The 23,599-nt window shown below is 38.8% G+C and overlaps 1 protein-coding gene across 9 annotated transcripts in view; it reads right to left on the bottom strand.

The window, feature by feature from the left end:
* The window catches only part of PSME3IP1 (proteasome activator subunit 3 interacting protein 1), a 44,532-nt gene that overhangs the window by 571 nt on the left and 20,362 nt on the right, over window positions 1–23,599 (bottom strand). For all 9 annotated transcript variants that reach the window (XM_082366993.1, XM_082366991.1, XM_082366990.1 and 6 more), the window contains one exon: window positions 20,557–20,621. In XM_082366993.1, the coding sequence (XP_082223119.1) occupies window positions 20,557–20,621 (65 nt within the window). The remainder of the gene's footprint in view (window positions 1–20,556; window positions 20,622–23,599) is intronic.

The raw sequence follows: 23,599 nt of genomic DNA, 5'->3' as shown, positions 1-23,599 counted from the left end.
ATATCACCAAGTAGCTGGGGCTCTTTTCGCCCCAGGAAACCCAGAGTCACAGCAGAACCTCCATGACAGAAAGCCTCAACCTAGAAAACACAGAACTTGAAGGTTAGAGGAAAAGTTAAGGACTCTCCTCCATCCCTTCTTCTTCCCTGTTTCCAGCCTCATTTAATCACTACAACAACCTGGTATATAGGGATCCCCCATTTTGATGATGAGGGAGGTCCAAAACCCAGCTAAGGTTAAAGGCCACTTAGAGTAGAAAACATTAAACTAGGGCTTCCCTGGTGGTGCAGTGGTTAAGAATCCGCCTGCCAATGCAGGGGACACGGGTTCGAGCCCTGATCTGGGAAAATCCCACATGCCGCGGAGCAACTTAAGCCTGTGAGCCACAATTGCTGAGCCTGCGTGTCTGGAGCCTGTGCTCCGCAACAAGAGAGGCCGCGATAGTGAGAGGCCCGTGCACCGCGATGAAGACTGGCCCCTGCTTGCCACAAGTAGAGAAAGCCCTCGCACAGAAACGAAGACCCAACACAGCCATAAATAAATAAATTAATTAAAAAAAAATTAAACTAAATTTGAATCAAAAGATAATGTACTAAAATGATCCCAGAGCTCACTGTAGAGTAAGGGTTGGAATTCAAAGACTGTATCAGGCTGACAAGCGTATTACCTTCTAGGGTTTTGCCTTAACAAACCCCTAACACTTCACGTAAATGTGAAAAGGATACATGGTTCCAAGTATATGAAATCAGGAGTAAGTAAAAAATATCACTGAGAAGCAAAGAGAGACCTCCAACAGCCAGTACACATAGTTCATTTGCTTATACAGGAAGTAATAATAAGGGGGAAAGGAAGCTGCTAAAGATAAGTAATGTGAAAACATGGAGATGTAGAAAAGTGAGAGCTCACAATGATTGCAGAGGCTACAAGAGGTAACAAAGGCTACAAGAAAACAGGCAAATATTTACAATAAGTATCACAAAAGCTAATTTCTTTACGATACAAAGAGTTCTTCCAAACCCAACAACAAACCAACAACTGAACAGAAAAGTAGACAGAAGACACGAATAGTTCACAGAAAAAGAAACAAATGACTTTTAAACATAGGAGAATAAACAATATATACGGAGGAATACGCATCTATATATGTTGCTGAGGGAATGTAGGACTATTTGGCTAAGTCCTTCACACTTAAATGATGTTCATGCAGCACTGTTGAGAGTAGAAACCAAAAGGTTCATTAATAGAGGACCAGTGTAATGGACTAGTATTCAGCCATTAAGAAGAATAAAGCATCTGTGTGTGTACTGGTATTGAATGATCTCTAAGATACCATGTGTTAAATGAAAGAGGCAGGGTGAGTACAAGTTATAATCTGGGGGGCGTGGGGGACATTAAATATGCATGATAATGTATGAAAAAATACATTAAAAACTGGTAACAGTGGCTGCTCTGGGGAGAGCAATTGAGTGGCTGAGGACCAGGGGAGACAACTTTTTATTCCACACTCTTGTGTCCCTTTTCAATTTACTATTGGGTGCATATAACTACCTATTTAGACAATTTTTAAGAAAGCCAAATGCCACAATTCAAAGAGTATCCTAGGCCATTTAATTCAGAAGGAACAGCCCCCCTCTTACCTCTGTAATCCCTGTATTATAGCCAGGAAGGCTGTAGAAGACTGACAGTCCTAATGGCTATCTTCTCCTTATCCATATTCTCCTCATCCATATTCTCCTCAGACTGTAAGTCTCTGGAGGGCAAGGGCTCCTTCTTCTCTATCCCATCCCCTGGGCATAGAGCAGAGGGCCTGGCACAGAGCAGGCCAACATTCACAATGTGTGAGAATGCAGGAAAATGCATAACAGAGTTTCACTGCAAATGGCTAAATTTTGGGGGTGGGAGTGGGGGTGGGGGGAATGTGAAAATTTGGGACATAACATCAAATTATAAACCATTCATTACCTGAACATTCATTGTATTACTATTTTCACACATACAGGGATACTTTCAGTATTCTGTGAGAAAAATTGGGTTGTTTAAAAAAAAAAACAAAACCAAACCCTGATATCATAAGGGTATGAATCAGTTACTTAGAAAAGTAATTTATGTGAAGTTATTCAGTGAAATGTGTCCTTTTATTAAGTATTTCAAGGGTGAATTTAATTTTAGGGTCTATCTTAGAAAAGAAAGATCAAGTTCAGAATACCCGTGGAGGACTAGAGCCGGCCTAAGGGAAGGATGGAAGCCAGCCACAGAAATGTAACCAAAGGAATCTGGACCACAGGGGCATTAGCAGAGTTTAAGCAAAAGGATCAAATCTCCCAATTATCTAGGAAGTTTCAAGAAAGAAAAGAGATTGCAACTCTAACAAATTTCATTCCAAAAGCAGTTAACTGGGACTTCCCTGGCAGTCCAGTGGTTAAGACTTTGCCTTCCAGTGTAGGAGGTACAGGTTCGATCCCTGGTCAGAGAACTAAGATCCCACATGCCTCGGGGCCAAAAAATCAAAACATAAAATATTGTAACAAACTCAATAAAGACTTTAAAAAAAAAACAAAAACAAAAGCAGTTAACTGCCCACAGAGAACAAAATGGTGCCCTCTGATCTCGCCCATTTGGTGAAGTTTCCTGCCAACTTCTGCGTTTGCAGGACCACACTGTCATACCAAATTAACATTGAAAATTACTAATGGAGAATGTTCTTGGGATTCAGACAGACGTGTGACTTGAGAGTAGATGGGACCAACTTGTGTGTTCACTGGCTCTGCTCAGAGATTAAGTCAGAGCCTCCAGTGGGGGAAGCCTGAATCTCCGTAAGGACTACAGAGCTATCTTCTGGGGGACTAAAGGGGCAAGTCTTCTACTGCCGAGGTCAAGACTCTAACAGAAGCTTCAGGGGATAGTCTTCTCGTGGGGCCTTAGCTCCTAGCAAAAGATATTTCTTGTCCAGTTTCTGCTATAAGAATGGAGGGATTTAGAATGACAAAAATAAGATGGCTCTTAAATACAAGTGTCTGCCTGAGAGAATTTAAAGCAGCCATACAAGTTTCCCTTTCCATTAATTGATATACATAATTCCTATTAGGGAATAAGCACCAGATACAGGGCTACTAGGTAACTAGTTGAAATATATTTTAGATGTCTATGAAGTTTTATATACCTCTGTGTATGTGTGCACACACAGTATATACTTATCCTATTTAAGCAGCCACAGTTTAACAAGTTTTTTATATATTAAAAAGATCCCAGTTAAATGGAACTGTTACACTGCTGATGGGAATGTAAACTGGAATAACTTCTTAGCAGGGCAATTTGGCAATATTTTTCTAAGTTACAAATGTATATCTGACTCAATAATTCTACTTCTAAGTATTTAACCTGACATATTGTGAATGTGAAAAATGATGCATGTACAGGGTTATTTAATGAAACATCATAATAGAGAAAGAATGGAAACAATCTAAATGTTCATCAATAAAAAACGAAATAAATATACTATGGTACAACCATACAATGGATTACTACACAGCCTTAAAAAGGAATGAAGAAGCTCTTTATGCACAGGTATGCTATGATTCCCAAGGTAAGTAAGCAATGAACAGAAGAGTATGTTAATTAAAATAATGATGATGATAGGAAATGCAAAACAACATATGAAGTAAATCTTGCCAAAAAATCAACGTGAATTGACCAAGCTCTAGACCTAATTACCATTTTATAGGAAACACAGGCTATAAAGGAATCCCATGGGGATGCAATTAGCAAAATCTAGAGTGCTGGGAAACTCCACAGGGCAGAGGCCCAGTTTCTTCACAAGTAAAATATAAAGGAAACAAAAAATAAATTAAGAAAGAGGAAGAACCTATAGGTTAAATGAGACTTAAAAGACAGATTAGCCTACTGTTAAGATGCCATAAAATGGCAATTTTCCCAAACTGATCAACAGATTCAAGCAATCCCTATCAAAATCCCAGCTGCCTGAATTGACAAGTTGATCCCAAAATTCATACGGAAATGCAAGGGACCTCAAATAGCAAAACAATATTGAAAAAGAACAAACTTGAAGGACTGACACTTCCTGGTTTCAAAACCTACTACAAAGCTAGAATGATCAAAACTGTGTGGTAGGGAATTCCTTGGCAGTCCCGTGGTTAGGACTCTGTGCTCTCACTGCCAAGGGCCTGGGTTCAATCTCTGGTCGGGGAACTAAGATCCCACAAGCCGTGCAGCATGGCCAAAAAATAAAACAAAACAAAAACAAACAAACGAAAACAAAACTGTGTGGTGATGGCATAAGGATAGACATACAAATCAATGGAAGAGAAAAGTGAGTCCAGAAATAAACCCAAACATGCTGTTCAACTGATTTTCAACAAAGTGTCATGACAATTCAGTGGGAGAAAAAACAGTCCTTTCAACAAATTATTGAGTCAAAAAATTAACACAAAATGGGTCAAAGATCAAAATGTAAGTATAAAACTCTTTAAAAAAAAATGTAAGCGTAAATCTTCATGACCATGAATTAGGCAACTGTTTCTTAGATATGACACTTAAAGTACAAGCAACCAAAGAAAAAATAAATTGACGTCATCAAAATGTAAAACTTTTGTGCTCCAAAGAACACTATCAAGAAAGTAAAAGTACAACCCACAGAAAGAGACAATATTCATAAATCATCTATCTGACAAGTGTCTAGCATCCAGAACATATAAAGAACACTTACAACTCAAAAATAAAAAGACAAATAACCCAATTTTAAAATAGGCTCAGGATATGAGTAGGTATTTCTCTAAAGAAGATAAACAAATGGCCATTAAGTACACAATGCCAACATCATTAATCATTACGGAAACCCCAATCAGAACCACAATAAAGTATCACTTCACACCCAATGGATGGATATAAGAAACACAATAACAACTGTTGATAAGGATGTAAAGAAACTGAAACCCTCATATACTGCTGGTAGAATATAAAAATGGTGCAGCTACAGTGGAAAACAGTGTGGCAGTTCCTCAAAAAGTTAAACATAGATTTACTGTATGACCCAGCAATTCCACTCTTAGGTATATACCCAAGAGAACTGAAAACAGTTTTTCACACAAAAACTTGGATATGAATGTTCACAGCAGCATGGTTTGTAACAGCCCAAACGTGGAAACAACCCAAATGTTCATCAATTGATGAGTGGACAAAAAGGTGGCATACCATAAAATGGGATATTATTCAGCTGTAAAAAGTACTAATACATGCCACAACATGAACTATGAAAACATTATGTTACGTGAAAAGAACTCAGACACAAAAGGCCCTATATTGCATGATTTCATTTATAAAAAGTGTCCAGAAAAGGCAAATCCATAGAGACAGAAGTTGATTGGTGGTTGCTGGTGGCTGTGGAGAGGGAAGAATGGGGAATAACTGCTAATGGGCACGGAGCTTCTTTTTGCGGTGATGAAAATGTTCTGGAATTAGATAGAGGTGATAAATACACATTCTTCTGCACATACTAAAAACCACTGAACTGTATCCTTTAAAAGGGTGAATTTTATGGTTGTGAATTATATCTCAATCATTTTTTTAAGCCATATAAGCCAAATACAATGTCTAATCCTTCCTTGGATACTAATTTTTTAAAAAAACCAATTGTCGGATCGGAATAAAAATGGTGGAGTAGCAGGATGTGGAACTCACCTCTTCCCACAGATATATCAAGAATACATCTACAAATGGAACAGTTCTCATAGAACACCTACTGAACACTAGCAGAAGACCTCAAACACCTGAAAGGACAAAAAAGATCTCCATGTAACCAGGTAGGACAAAAGGAAAAAAAAAAAGAGAGAGAGAAAGTGGGACGGGTCTGGCACCCCTGGGAGGGAGCTGAAGGAGAGTAGAGGTTCCTGCACCCTCGGAAGTCCCCTCATGGGCGGGGAGATCAGCTGGGACAAAAAAGAAGCTTCAGAGGCTCAGAGGGAGAGCGCAACAACTAGTTAGTGGCAGGCAGGACAGAGAGAGACCTACACAGACAGTCTGTGTCACCACTCTGCACACCCCAGCCTGAGAGGCATGTCCACTGGTATGGGCAGGGGCTGGGTGCTGGAACACAGGGTTTAGAGGACAGACCTGGGGAGAGGACTGTTGGGGGCTGTGCGGAGACAGCCTGAAGGGGCTGGAGTGTGGGGTGCTGCAACCAGGAGTGTTTGTGGCAGAACCCTGGGCTGCCACAGAAGCGAAGCGCCACTGTTAAGTGGCAATGCAAAAGGGAGGGGTGGGGCCAACACTGCAGTCTCTTTCCCCACCTGCCGTCTCCTGCTTCCTCGGGCTCCATGCAGGGCCCCAGCCCAGGCCAGCTCATGCACCCAAGCTGCTCCGGCCCCCTCCCGCCAGAGCAGGCTCGCATGCTCCGGCCGCTGCCTCAGCGGTCTTGGGAACAGACACCAGTGGGTTGCCCACACGCAGAGGTGGGGCTGAAATCACAGCTGAGCCCCAGGGGTCGTGCAACTTAGGAAGGAGAGCTGAAATCTCTCCCCACGGCTGTGCAAACCGCAGATTTACGCCTACACTGCCAGCTTTGTGAATTCAGTGCCTGCGGAACATCTGAACGGACAACTGGTGCTCCCGTGGCTGGGACAGGTCTGGCCTTAGCAGCTATGGGCTTTGAGGGCGCGTACACACAGGGGTTGGTCCAGGCCAGGGTCTGAGCTGCCTCCATAGCTCCCATAGCGGGTCCAGGTGTGCAACTACTGCAGTCCTGGGACGCGACTTCAGTGGATCTGCACTGGTGGCCTTGTGAAAACAAAGTCTGAGAGGCACCAGGGCCAACTGCCAGCATACCCACAACTGAGGTGGGGCCTAGGGCAGTGCCAACAACAGTGTACTTTGTGAGCCCACACAACGGGTGAAAGGTGACAAAACAGAGCACACTCACAGGTGAACGGCTCCAGCGGAGGAATACTCAGTGGCTCCTCTCCCAGTGGGAGCACTCCAATCCCGCTTACCTCACACCACAGATCAGAAACACAGCTCAGAAATGGAGCTGGGGGCTTCTACTCCAACAACTAGGGATCAGGCCCTGCCCTGGACAGGGCAGTGACAACCACAGAGCAAAGAGGAGGCCCCGCTCAATAGCCAGTGCAGGCTCTAATTACCACAACATCAGTCACACCTCCTAGCAAGGGGATAATGGCCTGCATACACTGAGAAAAGAGGTGGCAAGCATCCATACTAAAAGCAGCCCTCACACCAAAAAATATTAAACCCACAGAGGCTACACAGGGATGTTCCCACATAAAAATAGCCCTCAAAGACCACAGTAGATAATTGTTTCTCCTAAACTCATAGAGCAAGAGAAATATAAGTAAAATGCAGAAGCAGGGGAACCACTCCCAATGAAAAGATCAAGAGAATTCCCCTGAAAGAATAAACAATGAAACAGACATCTTCAGTCTAATAGACACCAAATTCAAAAAGGAGATAATGAAAATACTGAAGGAATTAAGAAAGGTTATCAATAGAAATGCAGATTACTATAAAAAGGAACTAGAAACTGTAAGGAGGAGCCAAGAAAAATTAGAGAATTCACTTGAAGAGATGAAAGCTGAAAGGCTATGAATAGTAGAATGAATAATGCAGAAGAACGAATAAGTGATCTAGAAGATAGAATAATGAATATCACCCAATTAGAACAGGAGACAAAAACCCAAATGAAAAAAAAATGAAAAAAATATGAGACCTATGGGATAATATAAAGCGTGCCAACCTATGCATAATAGGGATCCCATAAGAAGAAGAAAGAGAAAAGGGGATTGAAAATGAAGAAATAACAGCTGAAAACTTCCCAAACCTAAAGAAGGAAACAGATATCCAGATACAGAAAGCACAGAGGATCCTGAACAAGGTAAACCCAAACAGACCTACACCAAGACATATTATAATAAAAATGGCAAAAGTTAAAGAGACGATTGTAAAGACAGCAAGAGAAAAACACAGAATCACAAGGGAACACCCATAAGGGTACCAGCTGATATCTCTACAGAAACACTGCAGGCCAGAAGAGAATGGCAAGATATATTCAAAGTCCTGAAAGGGAAAAATCTGCAACCTAGGATACTATACCCAGCAAGATTATCATTTAGAACAGAGGGAGAGATAAAGAATTTCTCAGACAAGTAAAAACTAAAAGAATACGGAAATACTGAACCTATCCTAAAGGAAATATTGAAAGGTCTTCTCTAAATAGAAAGTCGTAAAAATCTATAGGAAAGAGAAAATCACAACTGGAAAGTAAATCACATAAATAAGACAGTACACAGATTAAAAAAAAAAATCAAAAAATTTCTGTGGAAGTGATGATAACCACAATGAACAGCAAAAGGATGAACATGAAGATGCAAAAGAGGACGTTAAAATCGTAATATGTGGGGGAGGAGAGTACGAAAATGTAGATTTTTTTTTTTTTCTAGAATGTGTTTGGGCCTATATGACTACCAGTCTAAAGCAAGCAGATATAGGAAGGGGTTAACATACTTGAAAAACAGGGCAACCACAAATCAAAAACATACAATAGATTCACGAAAACCAAAAAGAACATAAGCATAATACAAAAGAAAATCATCAAACCACAAAAGGAAAAACAAAGAGAGACAAAGAAGAAATATAAAATCAACAGGAAGACAAGGTTTAAAATGGCAATGAATACATATCTATCATTAATTATCTTAAATGTCAATGGACTAAATTCTCCAATCAAAAGACACAGTGATCATCCAAATTGAAAATAAATAAGGGAGCCTGAACAAAGATGGCGGAGTAGAAGGACGTGCTCTCACTCCCTCTAGTGAGAACACCAGAATCACAACTAGCTGCTGGACAATCATCAACAAGAAGACACAGGAACTCACCAAAAAAGATACCCCACATCCAAAGACAAAGGAGAAGCCACAATGAGACGGTAGGAGGGGTGCAATCACAGCAAAATCAAATCCCGTAACTGCTGGGTGGGTGACTCACAGACTGGAGAACACTTATACCACAGAAGTCCACCCACTGGAGTGAGGGTTCTGAGCCCCACATCAGGCTTCCCAACCTGGGGGTCTGGCAACAGGAGGAGGAATTCCTAGAGAATCAGACTTTGAAGGCCAGTGGGATTTGATTGCAGGACTTCGACAGGACTGGGGGAAACAGAGACTCCACTCTTGGAGGGCACACACAAAAGGACTGTGTGCATTGGGACCCAGGGGAAGGAGCAGTGAACCCAGGGAAGACTAAACCAGACGTATCTGCTAGTGTTGGAGGGTCTCCTGCAGAGGCGGGGGTGGCTGTGGCTCACCGTGGGGACAAGAACACTGGCAGCACAAGTTCTGGGAAGTACTCCTTGGCGTGAGCCCTCCCAGAGTCAGCCATTAGCCCTACCAAAGAGCCCAGGTAGGCTCCAGTGTTGGGTGCCTCAGGCCAAACAACGAACAGGGAGGGAACCCAGCCCCACCCATCAGCAGCCAAGCAGATTAAAGTTTTACTGAGCTCTGCCCACCAGAGCAACAGTCAGCTCTACCCACCACCAGTCCCTCCCATCAGGAAACCTGCACAAGCCTCTTAGATAGCCTCATCCACCAGAGGGCAGACAGCAGAAACAAGAAGAACTACAATCCCGCAGCCTGTGGAACAAAAACCACATTCACAGAAAGATAGACAAGATGAAAAGGCAGAGGGCTACGTACCAGATGAAGGAACAAGATAAAACCCCAGAAAAACAACTAAATGAAGTGGAGATAGGGAACCTTCCAGAAAAAGAATTCAGAATAATGATAGTGAGGGTGATCCAGGACCTTGGAAAAAGAACGGAGGCAAAGATCAAGAAGATGCAAGAAATGTTTTAAAAAGACCTAGAAGAATTTAAGAACAAACAAACAGAGACGAACAATACAATAACTGAAATGAAAACTACACTGGAAGGAATCAATAGCAGAATAACTGAAGCAGAAGAACGGATAAGTGACCTGGAAGACAGAATGGTAGAATTCACTGCTGCAGAGCAGAATAAAGAAAAAAGAATGAAAAGAAATGAAGACAGCCTAAGAGACCTCTGGGACAACATTAAATGCAACAACATTCGCATTATAGGGGTCCCAGAAGGAGAAGAGAGAGAGAAAGGACCAGAGAAAATATTTGAAGAGATTATAGTCGAAAACTTCCCTAACATGGGAAAGGAAATAGCCACCCAAGTCCAGGAAATGCAGCAAGTCCCATACAGGATAAACCCAAGGAGAAACACACCGAGACACATAGTAATCAAATTGGCAAAAATTAAAGACAAAGAAAAATTATTGAAAGCAGCAAGGGAAAAACGACAAATAACATACAAGGGAACTCCCATAAGGTTAACAGCTGATTTCTCAGCAGAAACTCTACAAGCCAGAAGGGAGTGGCATGATAAAGTGATGAAAGGGAAGAACCTACAACCAAGATTACTCTACCCAGCAAGGATCTCATTCAGATTCGATAGAGAAATCAAAAGCTTTACAGACAAGCAAAAGCTAAGAGAATGCAGCACCACCAAACCAGCTCTACAACAAATGCTAAAGGAACTTCTCTAAGTGGGAAACACAAGAGAAGAAAAGGACCTACAAAAAACAAACCCAACACAATTAATAAAATGGTCATAGGAACATACATATCGATAATTGCCTTATACGTGAATGGATTAAATGCTCCAACCAAAAGACATAGGCATGCTGAATGGATACAAAAACAAGACCCATATATATGCTGTCTACAAGAGACCCACTTCAGACCTAGGGACACATACAGACTGAAAGTGAGGGGATGGAAAAAGATATTCCATGCAAATGGAAATCAAAAGAAAGCTGGAGTAGCAATACTCATGTCAAATAAAATAGACTTTAAAATAAAGAATGTAACAAGAGGGCTTCCCTGGTGGCACAGTGGTTGAGAATCTGCCTGCTAATGCAGGGGACACGGGTTCGAGTCCTGGTCTGGGAAGATCCCACATGCCGCGGAGCAACTAGGCCCGTGAGCCACAACTACTGAGCCTGCACGTCTGAAGCCTGTGCTCTGCAACAAGAGAGGCCATGATAGTGAGAGGCCCGCGCACCGCAATGAAGAGTGGCCCCCGCTTGCCACAACTAGAGAAAGCCCTCGCACAGAAACGAAGACCCAACACAGCCATAAATAAATAAATAAATGAATAAATAAATTTAAGAATGTTACAAGAGAGAAGGAAGGACACTACATAATGATCAAGGGATCAATCCAAGAAGAAGGTATAACAATTATAAATCTATATACACCCAACATAGGAACACCTCAATATATAAGGCAACTGCTAACAGCTGCAAAAGAGGAAATCAACAGTAACACAATAATAGTGGGGGACTTTAACACCTCACTTACACCAATGGACAGATCAACCAAAATGAAAATAAATAAGGAAACAGAAGCTTTAAATGACACAGTACGCCAGATGGGTTTAACTGATATTTATAGGACATTCCATCCAAAAACAGCAGATTACACTTTCTTCTCAAGTGCTCACAGAACATTCTCCAGGATAGATCACATCTTGGGTCACAAATCAAGCAAGCCTCAGTAAATTTAAGAAAATTGAAATCATATCAACCATCTTTTCTGACCACAATGCTATGAGATTAGAAATCAATTACAGGGAAAAAACCGTAAAAAACACAAACACATGGAGGCTGAACAATACGTTACTAAATAACCAAGAGATCCCTAAAGAAATCAAAGAGGAAATCAAAAAATACCTAGAGACAAATGACAATGAAAACACGATGATCCAAAACCTATGGGATGCAGCAAAAGCAGTTCTAAGAGGGAAGTTTATAGCTATACAAGCCTACCTCAAGAAACAAGAAAAATTTCAAGTAAACAATCTAACCTTACACCTAAAGGAACTAGAGAAAGAAGAACAAACAAAACCCAAAGTTAGCAAAAGAAAAGAAATCATAATCAGAGCAGAAATAAATGAAACAGAAACAAAGAAAACAGCAGCAAAGATCAACAGAACTGGGAAGCAACCGCATACATAGCACAGGGAGATCAGCTCTGTGCTTTGTGACCACCTAGAGGTGTGGGGTGGGGAGGGCGGGAGGGAGGGAGATGCAAGAGGGAAGAGATATGGGAACATATGTATATGTAAAACTGATTCACTTTGTTATAAAGCAGAAACTAACACACCATTGTAAAGCAATTATACTCCAATAAAGATGTTAAAAAAAAGAAAAAGATCAATAGAACTAAAAGCTGGTTCTTTGAGAAGATAAACAAAATTGATAAACCATTAGCCAGACTCATCAAGAAAAAGAGGGACAGGACTCAAATCAATAAAACTAGAAATGAAAAAGGAGAAGTTACAACAGACACCGCAGAAATACAAAGCATCCTAAGAGACTACTACAAGCAACTCTATGCCAATGAAATGGACAACCTGGAAGAAATGGACAAATTCTTAGAAAGGTATAACCTTCCAAGACTGAACCAGGAAGAAATAGAAAATATGAACAGACCAATCACAAGTCATGAAATTGAAACTGTGATTAAAAATCTTCCAACAAACAAAAGTCCAGGACCAGATGGCTTCACAGGTGAATTCTATCAAACATTTAGAGAAGAGCTAACACCCATCCTTCTCAAACTCTCCCAAAAAACTGCAGAGGAAGGAACACTCCCAAACTCATTCTATGAGGCCACCATCACCCTGATACCAAAATCAGACAAAGATACTACAAATAAAGAAAATTACAGACCAATATCACTGATGAATATAGATGCAAAAATCCTCAACAAAATACTAGCAAACAGAATCCAACAACACATTAAAAGGATCATACACCATGATCAAGTAGGATTTATCCCAGGGATGCAAGGATTCTTCAATATACGCAAATCAATCAATGTGATACACCATATTAACAAATTGAAGAATAAAAACCATATGATCATCTCAACAGATGCAGAAAAAGCTTTTGACAAAATTCAACACCCATTTATGATAAAAACTCTCCAGAAAGTGGGCATAGAGGGAACCTACCTCAACATAATAAAGGTCATATACGACAAACCCACAGCAAACATCATTCTCAATGGTGAAAAACTGAAAGCATTTCCTCTAAGATCAGGAACAAGACAAGGATGTCCACTCTCACCACTATTATTCAACATAGTTCTGGAAGTCCTAGCCATGGCAATCAGAGAAGAAAAAGAAATAAAAGGAATACAAATTGGAAAAGAAGATGTAAAACTGTCACTGTTTGCAGATGACATGATACTATACATAGAGAATCCTAAAGATGCCACCAGAAAACTACTAGAGCTAATCAATGAATTTGGTAACGTTGCAGGATACAATATTAATGCACAGAAATCTCTTGCATTCCTATACACTAATGATGAAAAATCTGAAAGAGAAATTAAGGAAACACTCCCATTTACCATTGCAACAAAAGGAATAAAATACCTAGGAATAAACCTACCTAGGGAGACAAAAGACCTGTATGCAGAAAACTATAAGACACTGATGAAAGAAATTAAAGATGATACCAACAGATGGAGAGATATACCATGTTCTTGGATTGGAAGAATCAATATTGTGAAAATGACTATATTACCCAAAGCAACCTACAGATTCAATGCAATCCCTATCAAATTGCCAATGGCATTTTTTTACACTAGAACAAAAAATCTTAAAATTTGTATGGAGACACAAAAGACCGTGAATAGCCAAAGCAGTCTTGAGGGAAAAAAACGGAGCTGGAGGAATCAGACTCCCTGACTTCAGACTATACTACAAAGCTACAGTAATCAAGACAATATGGTACTGGCACAAAAACAGAAACATAGATCAATGGAACAAGATAGAAAGCCCAGAAGTAAACCCACGCACCTATGGTCAACTAATCTATGACAAAGGAGGCAAGGATATACAATGGAGAAAAGACAGTCTCTTCAATAAGTGGTGCTGGGAAAACTGGACAGCTACATGTAAAAGAATGAAATTAGAACACTCCTTAACTCCATACACAAAAATAAACTCAAAATGGATTAGAGACCTAAATGTAAGACCGGACACTATAATACTCTTAGAGGAAAACATAGAAAGAACACTCTTTGACATAAATCACAGCAAGATATTTGTTGATCCATCTCCTAGAGTAATGGAAATAAAAACAAAAATAAACAAATGGGACCTAATGAAACTTCAAAGCTTTTGCACAGCAAAGGAAACCATAAACAAGATGAAAAGGCAACCCTCAAAATGGGAGAAAATATTTGCAAATGAATCAACAAAGGATTAATTGCCAAAATATATAAACAGCTCATTCAGCTCAATATTAGAGAAACAAACAACCCAATCCAAAAATGGGCAGAAGACCTAAATAGACATTTCTCCAAAGAAGACATACAGATGGCCAAGAAGCACATGAAAAGCTGCTCAACATCACTAATTATTAGAGAAATGCAAATCAAAACTACAATGAGGTATCACCTCACACCAGTTAGAATGGGCATCATCAGAAAATCTACAAACAACAAATGCTGGAGAGGGTGTGGAGAAAAGGGAACCCTCTTGCACTGCTGGTGGGAACGTAAGCTGATACAGCCACTATGGAGAACAGTATGGAGGTTCCTTAAAAAACTAAAAATAGAATTACCATATGATCCAGCAATCCCACTACTGGGCATATACCCAGAGAAAACCATAATTCAAAAAGACACATGCACCCCAATGTTCATTGCAGCACTATTTACAATAGCCAGGTCATGGAAGCAACCTACATGCCCATCGACAGACGAATGGATAAAGAAGATGTGGCACATATATACAATGGAATATTACTCAGCCATAAAAAGGAATGAAATTGAGTCATTTGTTGAGACGTGGATGGATCTAGAGACTGTCATACAGAGTGAAGTAAGTCAGAAAGAGAAAAACAAATATCGTATATTAACGCATGTATGTGGAACCTAGAAAAATGGTACAGATGACCGGTTTGCAGAACAGAAGTTGAGACACAGATGTAGAGAACAAACGTATGGGCACCAAGGGGGGAAAGCCGCAGGGGGTGGGAATGGTCGTGTGATGAACTGGGCGAATGTGATTGACATGTATACACTGATGTGTATAAAACTGATGACTAACTAGAACCTGCTGTATAAAAAAAATAAAATAAAATTTAAAAATTAAAAAAAAAAAAAAAAACGACACAGAGTGGCAGATTGGATAAAAAAACTAGAGCCTACAATATGCTGCTTACAAGGGACACACTTTAGGGCAAAGGACACACATAGATTAAAAATGAGGGCATGGAAAAAGATCTTTCGTGCAAACAGAAATGACAAGAAAGCGAGGGTCACAATACTCATATCAGACAAAATAGACTTTAAAACAAAGATAACGAAGGACACTATATAATGATAAAAGGATCGATATAAGGAGAGGATATTATACTTGTCAACATATATGCACCCAACATAGGAGCACCAAAATATATAAAACATATACTAACAGACATAAAGGGAGAAACTGACAGGAGTACAATAGTAGGAGACTTTAACACCCCACTCGTATCAATGGACAGATCTTCGAGACAAAAAATCAATAAAACAACAGAGATCCTAAATGACAGAATAGAACAGTTAGACTTAATTGATATATTCAGGACATTACATCCAAAAAAAGCAGAATACACATTCCTTTCAAGTGCACATGGAACATTCTCTAGGATTGACTTGGGCACAAAACAAGCCTAAACAAATTTAAGAGTATAAAAATTATTTCAAGCATCTTTTCTGACCACAATAGCATGAAACCAAAAATCAACCACTGAAAAAGAAACAAAACAAAACAAAAAAACAATTACATGGAGACTAAACATGCTACTAAAAAACCAATGGATCAACAATGAAACCAAAGAAGAAATTTAACAATACCTTGAGACAAATGACAATGAAAACACAACCATACAAAATCCATGGGATGCAGCAAAAGCAGATCTCAGAAGGAAGTTCATAGCAATATAGGGGCCTTCTTTAAGAAACAAGAAAAATCTCAAATAAACACCATAACCCACCACCAAAAAGAATTAGAAAAAAAAGAACAAACAAAACCTAAAGTCAGCAGAAGGAAGGAGATAAGAAAGATGAGAGAGTAAATAAATAAAATAGAAATTTAAAAAACAATAGAAAAAATCTATAAAACCAAGAGCTGGTTCTTTGAACGGCTAACAAAATTGACAAACCTCTGGTTGGGCTCGACAAGAAGAAAAGAGAGAAGACCCAAATAAACAAAATAAGAAATGAAAGCGGAAAAATCACAACAGATATCACAGAAGTGCAACAAACCATAAGAGAATACTGTGAACAATTATATGCCAACAAATTTGACAACCTTGAAGAAATGTACAACTTTCCTACAAACATACAGGCCACCAAAACTGAATCAAGAAGAAATAGATAACTTGAGCAGACCGGTCACTAGAAATGAAATAGAATCTGTAATAAAAAAAAAACTCCCTACAAACAAAAGTCCAGGACCAAATGGCTTCACTAGGGAATTCTACCAAACATACAAAGAAGAACTTATAGCGATCCTTCTCAAACTCTTCCAAAAAACTGAAGAGGAGGGTACACTCCCAATGGGTTGACATTCTATGAAGCCACCGTCACCGATACCAGAACCAGACAAAGACACTACAAAAAAAGAAAATTACAGGCGAATATCTGTGATGAATATAGACGCAAAAATTCTCAACAAAATATTAGCAAACCAAATCCAAAAATACATAAAAAAGGTCATACACCACGACCAAGTTGGATTCATCCCAGGGTCACAAGGATGGTTCAACATACTCAAATCAGTATGTGGGACTTCCCTAGTGGTTCAGTGGTTGAGAATCCGCCTGCCAATGCAGGGGACACAGGTTCGAGCCCTGGCCTGGGAAGATCCCACATGCCTCAGAGCAACTAAACCCACGCGCCACAACTGAGCCTGTGCGCCACAACAACTGAAGCCCGCGTGCCTAGAGCCAATGACGTTAGGACACACCCTCACACCATACACAAAAATAAACTCAAAATGGCTTAAAGAATTAAACATAAGAGAAGACACCATAAAGCTCTTAGAAGAAAACACAGGCAAAACACTCTCTGACATAAACCGTACCAATGTTTTCTTAGGTCAGTCTCCCAAGGCAATAGAAATAAAAGCAAAACTTAAAAAATGGGACCTAATCAAACTTACAAGCTTTTGCACAGCAAAGGAAACCATAAATAAAACAAAAAGACAACCTATGGACTGGGAGAAAATATTTGCAAATGATGTGACGGACAAGGGCCTAATTACAAAAATATACAAACAGCTCATACAACCAAACAACAAAAAAACAAACAACCCAATCCAAAAACGGGCAGAAGACCTAAACAGACATTTCTCCAAAGAAGGCATACAGACATGAAAAGATACTCAACAGCACTAATTATTAGAGAAATACAAATCAAACCTACAATGAGGTACCACCTCACACTGGTCAGAGTAGCCATCATTAAAAAGTCTACAAATAACAAATGCTGGAGAGGGTGTGGAGAAGAGGGAACCTTCCTACACCGTTGGTGGGAATGTAAATTGGTGCAGCCACTATGGAAAACAGCATGGTGGTTCCTCAAAAAAACTAAAAATTGAGTTGCCAGGCTTCCCTGGTGGTGCAGTGGTTGAGAGTCTGCCTGCCAATGCAGGGGACATGGGTTCGAGCCCTGGTCTGGGAAGATCCCACATGCCGCGGAGCGACTTGGCCCGTGAGCCACAATTGCTGAGCCTGCGCGTCTGGAGCCTGTGCTCCGCAACAAGAGAGGTCGCGATAGTGAGAGGCCTGCACGCCGTGATGAAGAGTGGCCCCTACGTGCCGCAACTGGAGAAGGCCCTCACACAGAAACGAAGACCCAACACAGCCATAAATAAATAAATAAATAAATAAAATTTTAAAATAAATAAAGCAAATAATTAAAAAAAAAAAACTGAGTTGCCATATTATCCAGCAATCCCACTCCTGGGCATATACCCAGACAAAACTCTAATTCAAAAAGACACATGCACCTCTATATTCATAGCAGCATTATTTACAATAGCCAAGACATGGAAACAACCTAAATGTCCATCGATAGAGGAATGGATAAAGATGTAGTGTATGTGTGTGTGTGTGTGTGTGTGTGTGTGTGTGTGTGTGTGTACACACACACGCAATGGAATATTACTCGGCCATAAAAGAAGAATGAAATAAAGCCATTTGCAGCAACATGGGTGAACCTAGAGATTATCATACTAAGTGAAGTAAGTCAGAAAGAGAAAGACAAATACCATCTGATATTACTTACATGTGGAATCTAAGACATTGCACACATCAGCATAACTATGAAACAAAAACAGACTCACAGATATAGAGAACAGATTTGTGGTTGCCAAGGGTAAGGCAGGATGGGGGAGGGAAGGATTGGGAGTTTGGGATTAGCAGAGGCAAACTATTATATATAGCATGGATAAACAACAAGGTCCTATTATATAGTACAGGGAACTATATTCAATATCCTATGACCAACCACAATGGAAAAGAATATGAAAAATATATATGTATAACTGAGTCATTTTGCTGTACAGAAGAAATTAACACAATATTATAAATCAACTATACTTCAATACAATTTAAAAAAACAATTAAGTGATCACAGTGTTGCATTTGAATCTTAAAAACAAAAATCAACTGTCAAGAAAAAAATGTATGGGAAAACTGAGGAAAATGAATACTAATCTGGTACTTGATCACATTTAGGAATTACTATAATTATTTCAGGTGTGATAATAGTATTGCAATTATGTTAAAAAAACAAAGAGTCCTTATTTTTTTTAGGGATACATACAGAAGAATTATAGATGAAATAATTTGATGTCTGAGATTTGTCTCAAAATACTACAGTTGGGAGATTTAAATGAAATAGGATTGGATGGGGAATTCCCTGGCAGTCCAGTGGTTAGGACTCAGCACTTTCACTGCCGTGGCCTGGGTTCAATCCCTGGTCGGGGAACTAACATCCCACAAGCCGTGCAGTGCAACCAAAAAATAATAATAATAATAAATAATAAATAAAACTTTCTTTAAAAAAACAAGAAGATTGGACATGTGTTAAAAATTGTTGGGACTCCCCTGGTGGCGCAGTGGTTAAGAATCCACCTGCCAATGCAGGGGACACGGATTCGAGCCCTGGTTCGGGAAGATCTCACATGCCACGGAGCAACTAAGCCCGTGAACCACAACTACTGAGCCCGCGTGCCACAGTTACTGAAGCCTGTGTACCTAGAGCCCATGCTCCACAGCAAGAGAAGCCACTGCAATGAGAAGCCCGCACACTGCAACAAAGAGTAGCCCCTGCTCGCTGCAACTAGAGAAAGCCCATGCGTAGCAACGAAGACCCAATGCAGCCAAAAATAAATTAATTAATTTAAAAAAAACTGTTGAAGGTACGTGACGGGGTTCATTATACTATCATCTCAATATTTGAATGTTTTAAGTTATCTACAATAAAACACTTTAAAAAAAAAGAGAATATTTGTAATTGCTTATACATACATAGAATAGCTCTGGATATATACATATATACATTAAAAATATACAATACTATTTCCCACTGGGAAGCAGAATTGGATGGAAGAGGACATACAGGTAGAAGGGAGGCTCTTCGTTTAGTATCTTTTTCAAAAGTAAATTCTAGAGTAAAAAGATATCAGCAACAGCTCACCATTACTGGAGTTCAGTGGATATACTTTTTAAAATAATCATTACTTTTTTGAAAGAAAAAAATATATTTTAAAATATCCTTTTTTGTGTGTGTGACAGAGAAATAAATGTAAGCCCTGTTTTATCGATGACCCTTTGAGTTCAGCTCAGAGTCTCAATTCCACAGGGAGTCAGGAGTAGAAGAACTGAAAACACTCTTGAATTTCTTATCCTTGATTCAGTCCTGAGTAACACTCACTTTCACTTATAACTTCGTGCCACTTAACACAGTAGCAGATTTGATCACATAAAAGGAACCACCAAAGAAAGTGTACTCCTGGAAACTGTATTTTGTAGCCTCTCGGTTCAGTCCAATCCAACCAACAGCAGAAGCCAGGCATGCTAGCTCTCACTGGTAGCCAGCCAGGTGAAATGAAGAAACTTGACATTTAAGGGAGACAGAGAAAAACTCTTTGTGAGCAGAGGTGATATGACCAGGGCTTTGGCTTTGTAAGCGCTCATGGGAGAACACAATTGTCATTTATCAGTTCCACTGGTTTCTAACATATTACTTTGCAGGGCAGCTGACATATTGCTAGGTTTAAATCCTGCATGGTCTAAAAATGGTTTGGTAAGTTAAGTTTAGGTAGGTTTGCTTAGAGATGCACGCATTCCTCCGCAGGTACAATGCGTTCCAGCCTTTTACCATGGTTCACGTATATGATGAGTCAAGAACGAAATGAAAGCTGCCACCCACCTTGATTCTTATCATCTGGGTCAGGGTCCGATTTCAGTCTTTTCAAACTGTTGCCACTCTCTGAGCTGTAACAAAAAAATATGGTGATTCGAGCTAGGTCCAATCTTGGGGATCAAACTTTGGGAATCAGGAGCTCCAATAACTATTTATATGGGTCTTAGGCAGCCTCAAGGAGCTGAGATGATCTGAAATGAAAAGTCTCCATTTCAGGTTCTTAATCTCCTTCCAGTTATATTATTGTTATAAAGATAATTTAAACCTCTGACCAATTCAAGGGGTGAAGCATTACATCTTCAAGCATCACCAAAACATCAGATTCTTTGTTGTCATCATTCATCTTGGTTAGAACCACAGATGGATTAAGAATATCTGGACATGTTTATATATGACAAAAATTCAGTTAAGTTATTAAAGATTGAAAGAAATATCTTTACTGACATGCTAGAGATTCTGAAAGTCACCCAAAAGACCTTCACTAAAAGAATATCTAGAGAATGTACTTCTCTCGCCATGCAGCTAGAAGGCACAATGCTCTCCAGCTCCACTGTTACCACTAATATTAAGTAATGTTTGTAAATTCTTACCTAATAAAAAATTTAGATCAAAAAAAAAAAAAGAATGCACTCCAAAGAGGAAGGAAATGGTCCCAGGAGGAAGGCCTTAATCCCAGAAGGAAGGGATGGTGAACAAAGAAACTTGTAAATACAAATCTAAACAAACAGTCTATATAAAAAAACAGCATCTAATTTGTGGTGTTAAACATGACCACACTAAAGTCCTGGACAGCATGTAAGGAAGGAAGAGGGTGACTGTAGCTAAAAGTTCTAAGGTCCATGGATAATTTTGCAGGGAAGTAAGATAGCTATTTACTTTAGGTTTTACTAAGTATTCTTGATAAATTGCAAGGTAAGCCACCAAATGAATAGAAATAGAATACAAAAATCCAAAGAAGTAGAAAGAAAAGAAAATGAATAAAAGATTTTAAAATTGTAATCAATTTTTATAAAAAGAATACATGGAAAAAAATTTTTTAAGTAAAAAAACAAATAACATTAAGATAGTAGAAGCTGGGGAGTTCCCTGGTGACCTAATGGTTAGGATTCTAGGCTTTCACAGCCACGGCCCAGGTTCAATCCTTGGTTGGGGAACTGAGATCCTGCAAGCCACGTAGCATGGCCAAAAAATTAATTAATTTTTAAAAATAGATAGTAGAATTGTATAAAAAATCCTAATAAGTCCAAGCCTACCTATAAAGAGAGTTTAACAGACTAAATTTTAAATCAGCTACTTATGAGACACACCTAAAAATTTAGAAGCAAAACAAACAACTTAAGACCCAGAAAGACTGAAAGTAAAGGAATGGAAAAAGAGTTACCATGGCAAATACTAATCCAAAGAACACTGGGGTACCTATATTAATATTAAGGGAATAGACTTTAAGACCAAAAGTATTATAAGGGATAAAGGAGGTTAGTTTATAATGAAACAAAGTTTAATTCACTATGAAGAAATAACAATCCTGAACATCTATGCTTCTAAAAGAGCTTAAAAATATACTATGTTCAAAAGACTGAAGAAAAATCAAGAAATCATTACTACAGTGGGAGATTTCAAAAACTCCCCTCAAGTAGATAGAACAAGCAGACAAATATGTAAAGAAACAGATGATTTGAACAATACAATCAATAAGTTTGTTTTGTTGTACCTACATAGAACCCAGAACAAACAATTACAAAACACAGATTCTCCTCAACTTGGAACATTCACAAAAATTAATCTCAGGAATAGGTCACAAAGCTAGTCTAAAGCAATTTCAAAAGAATCAGCACATATAAACCATAATGCAATTAAGGTAGAAATTGGTAACAAAAGATAAAGATTATATTTCATACACTCTAAGACACCACTGATTATAAGGTATTAAAATGTAAGGGAGAAACAGGTTCATCTTAGAACCAGTGAAATATGGTTAAGTTACCTCAATATGTTTGGAAATTTAAAAAAGTTTCTAATTCATGAGTCAACAAAGAAATCAAAATGGATATCTAAAAGTACTTAGTTGGAAATACCAAATTGTATACAATGAAAGTTGAGGAAAAATTATAGCTTTAGATGCTTATAACTGGAAAGAGCTGAAAATTAATTAGCTTGGTATCTGACAGTTGTTTATAACAGAAATAATAAAAGTATAAGTTTGAAGAAAGTAAAGAATATTCCAAAGAAAGAAGGTAGAAGATATTAAAGAGCAAAAATTAATGAAATAGAAAAAATAAGAAGTAAACCCAAAAGATCTTTGAAAAGACTAATAAGACTGAGACTACCCTCTCATGAAAATAGTGAAAATAAGAATAAAAGTATAATTCATCAATATTTGGGATGAAAAAAGGACAATTACAGACAGAACAGCAATCACAAAAATAAGGAATACTGACAATTTAGCTAACACACTTGAAAAAAGACAAAATGAGCAAATTCCCAGAAAATATAACTAAATAAAGCTGACTCAAAAAGACATGGAAAAGCGTAGATAGTCCTATAATCACAAGTTAAAAGAACAGGGACCAAAGTGATTTTATAGAGTTCTACCAAACTGCCACAAATGAACACTACTATCTTATACAAACTCCTCCAGAAAACAGAAAAAGAAGGAACACTCCCTAAGTCATTCTATGAAGCTAGGTTTAATCTACACATCAAAATCAGATAAAGTGGGGGGAAAAAAATACAGGCCAGTCTCCATCATGATTCCAGATGCAACAACCTATACAAAACATTAGCAAACCAAATCCAGCAGAGTTTAAAAAAAAAAAGAAAGAAAAGAAAATACATCACTACAAGTTGGGTTTATCACCAGGAATGCAACATTAGAAAAATCTTTATTTTTTCACTGTAACAAAGAAAAATTTATTTTATCAATTCAAAAGCAGAAAAAAATTGACAAAATTTAACAACTCATGGCTACCAAAAAACCTCTTATGAAACTAGGAACAGAACTTCCTTAACCTTAAAGGATATCTGAAAAAACAAAAACAATAAATATTAT

This window comes from Balaenoptera borealis, assembly GCF_965194805.1.
Source record: "Balaenoptera borealis genome assembly, chromosome: 19".
Classification (NCBI taxonomy): Eukaryota; Metazoa; Chordata; class Mammalia; order Artiodactyla; family Balaenopteridae; genus Balaenoptera; species Balaenoptera borealis.
This window is presented reverse-complemented; position numbering and strand designations above follow the sequence as displayed.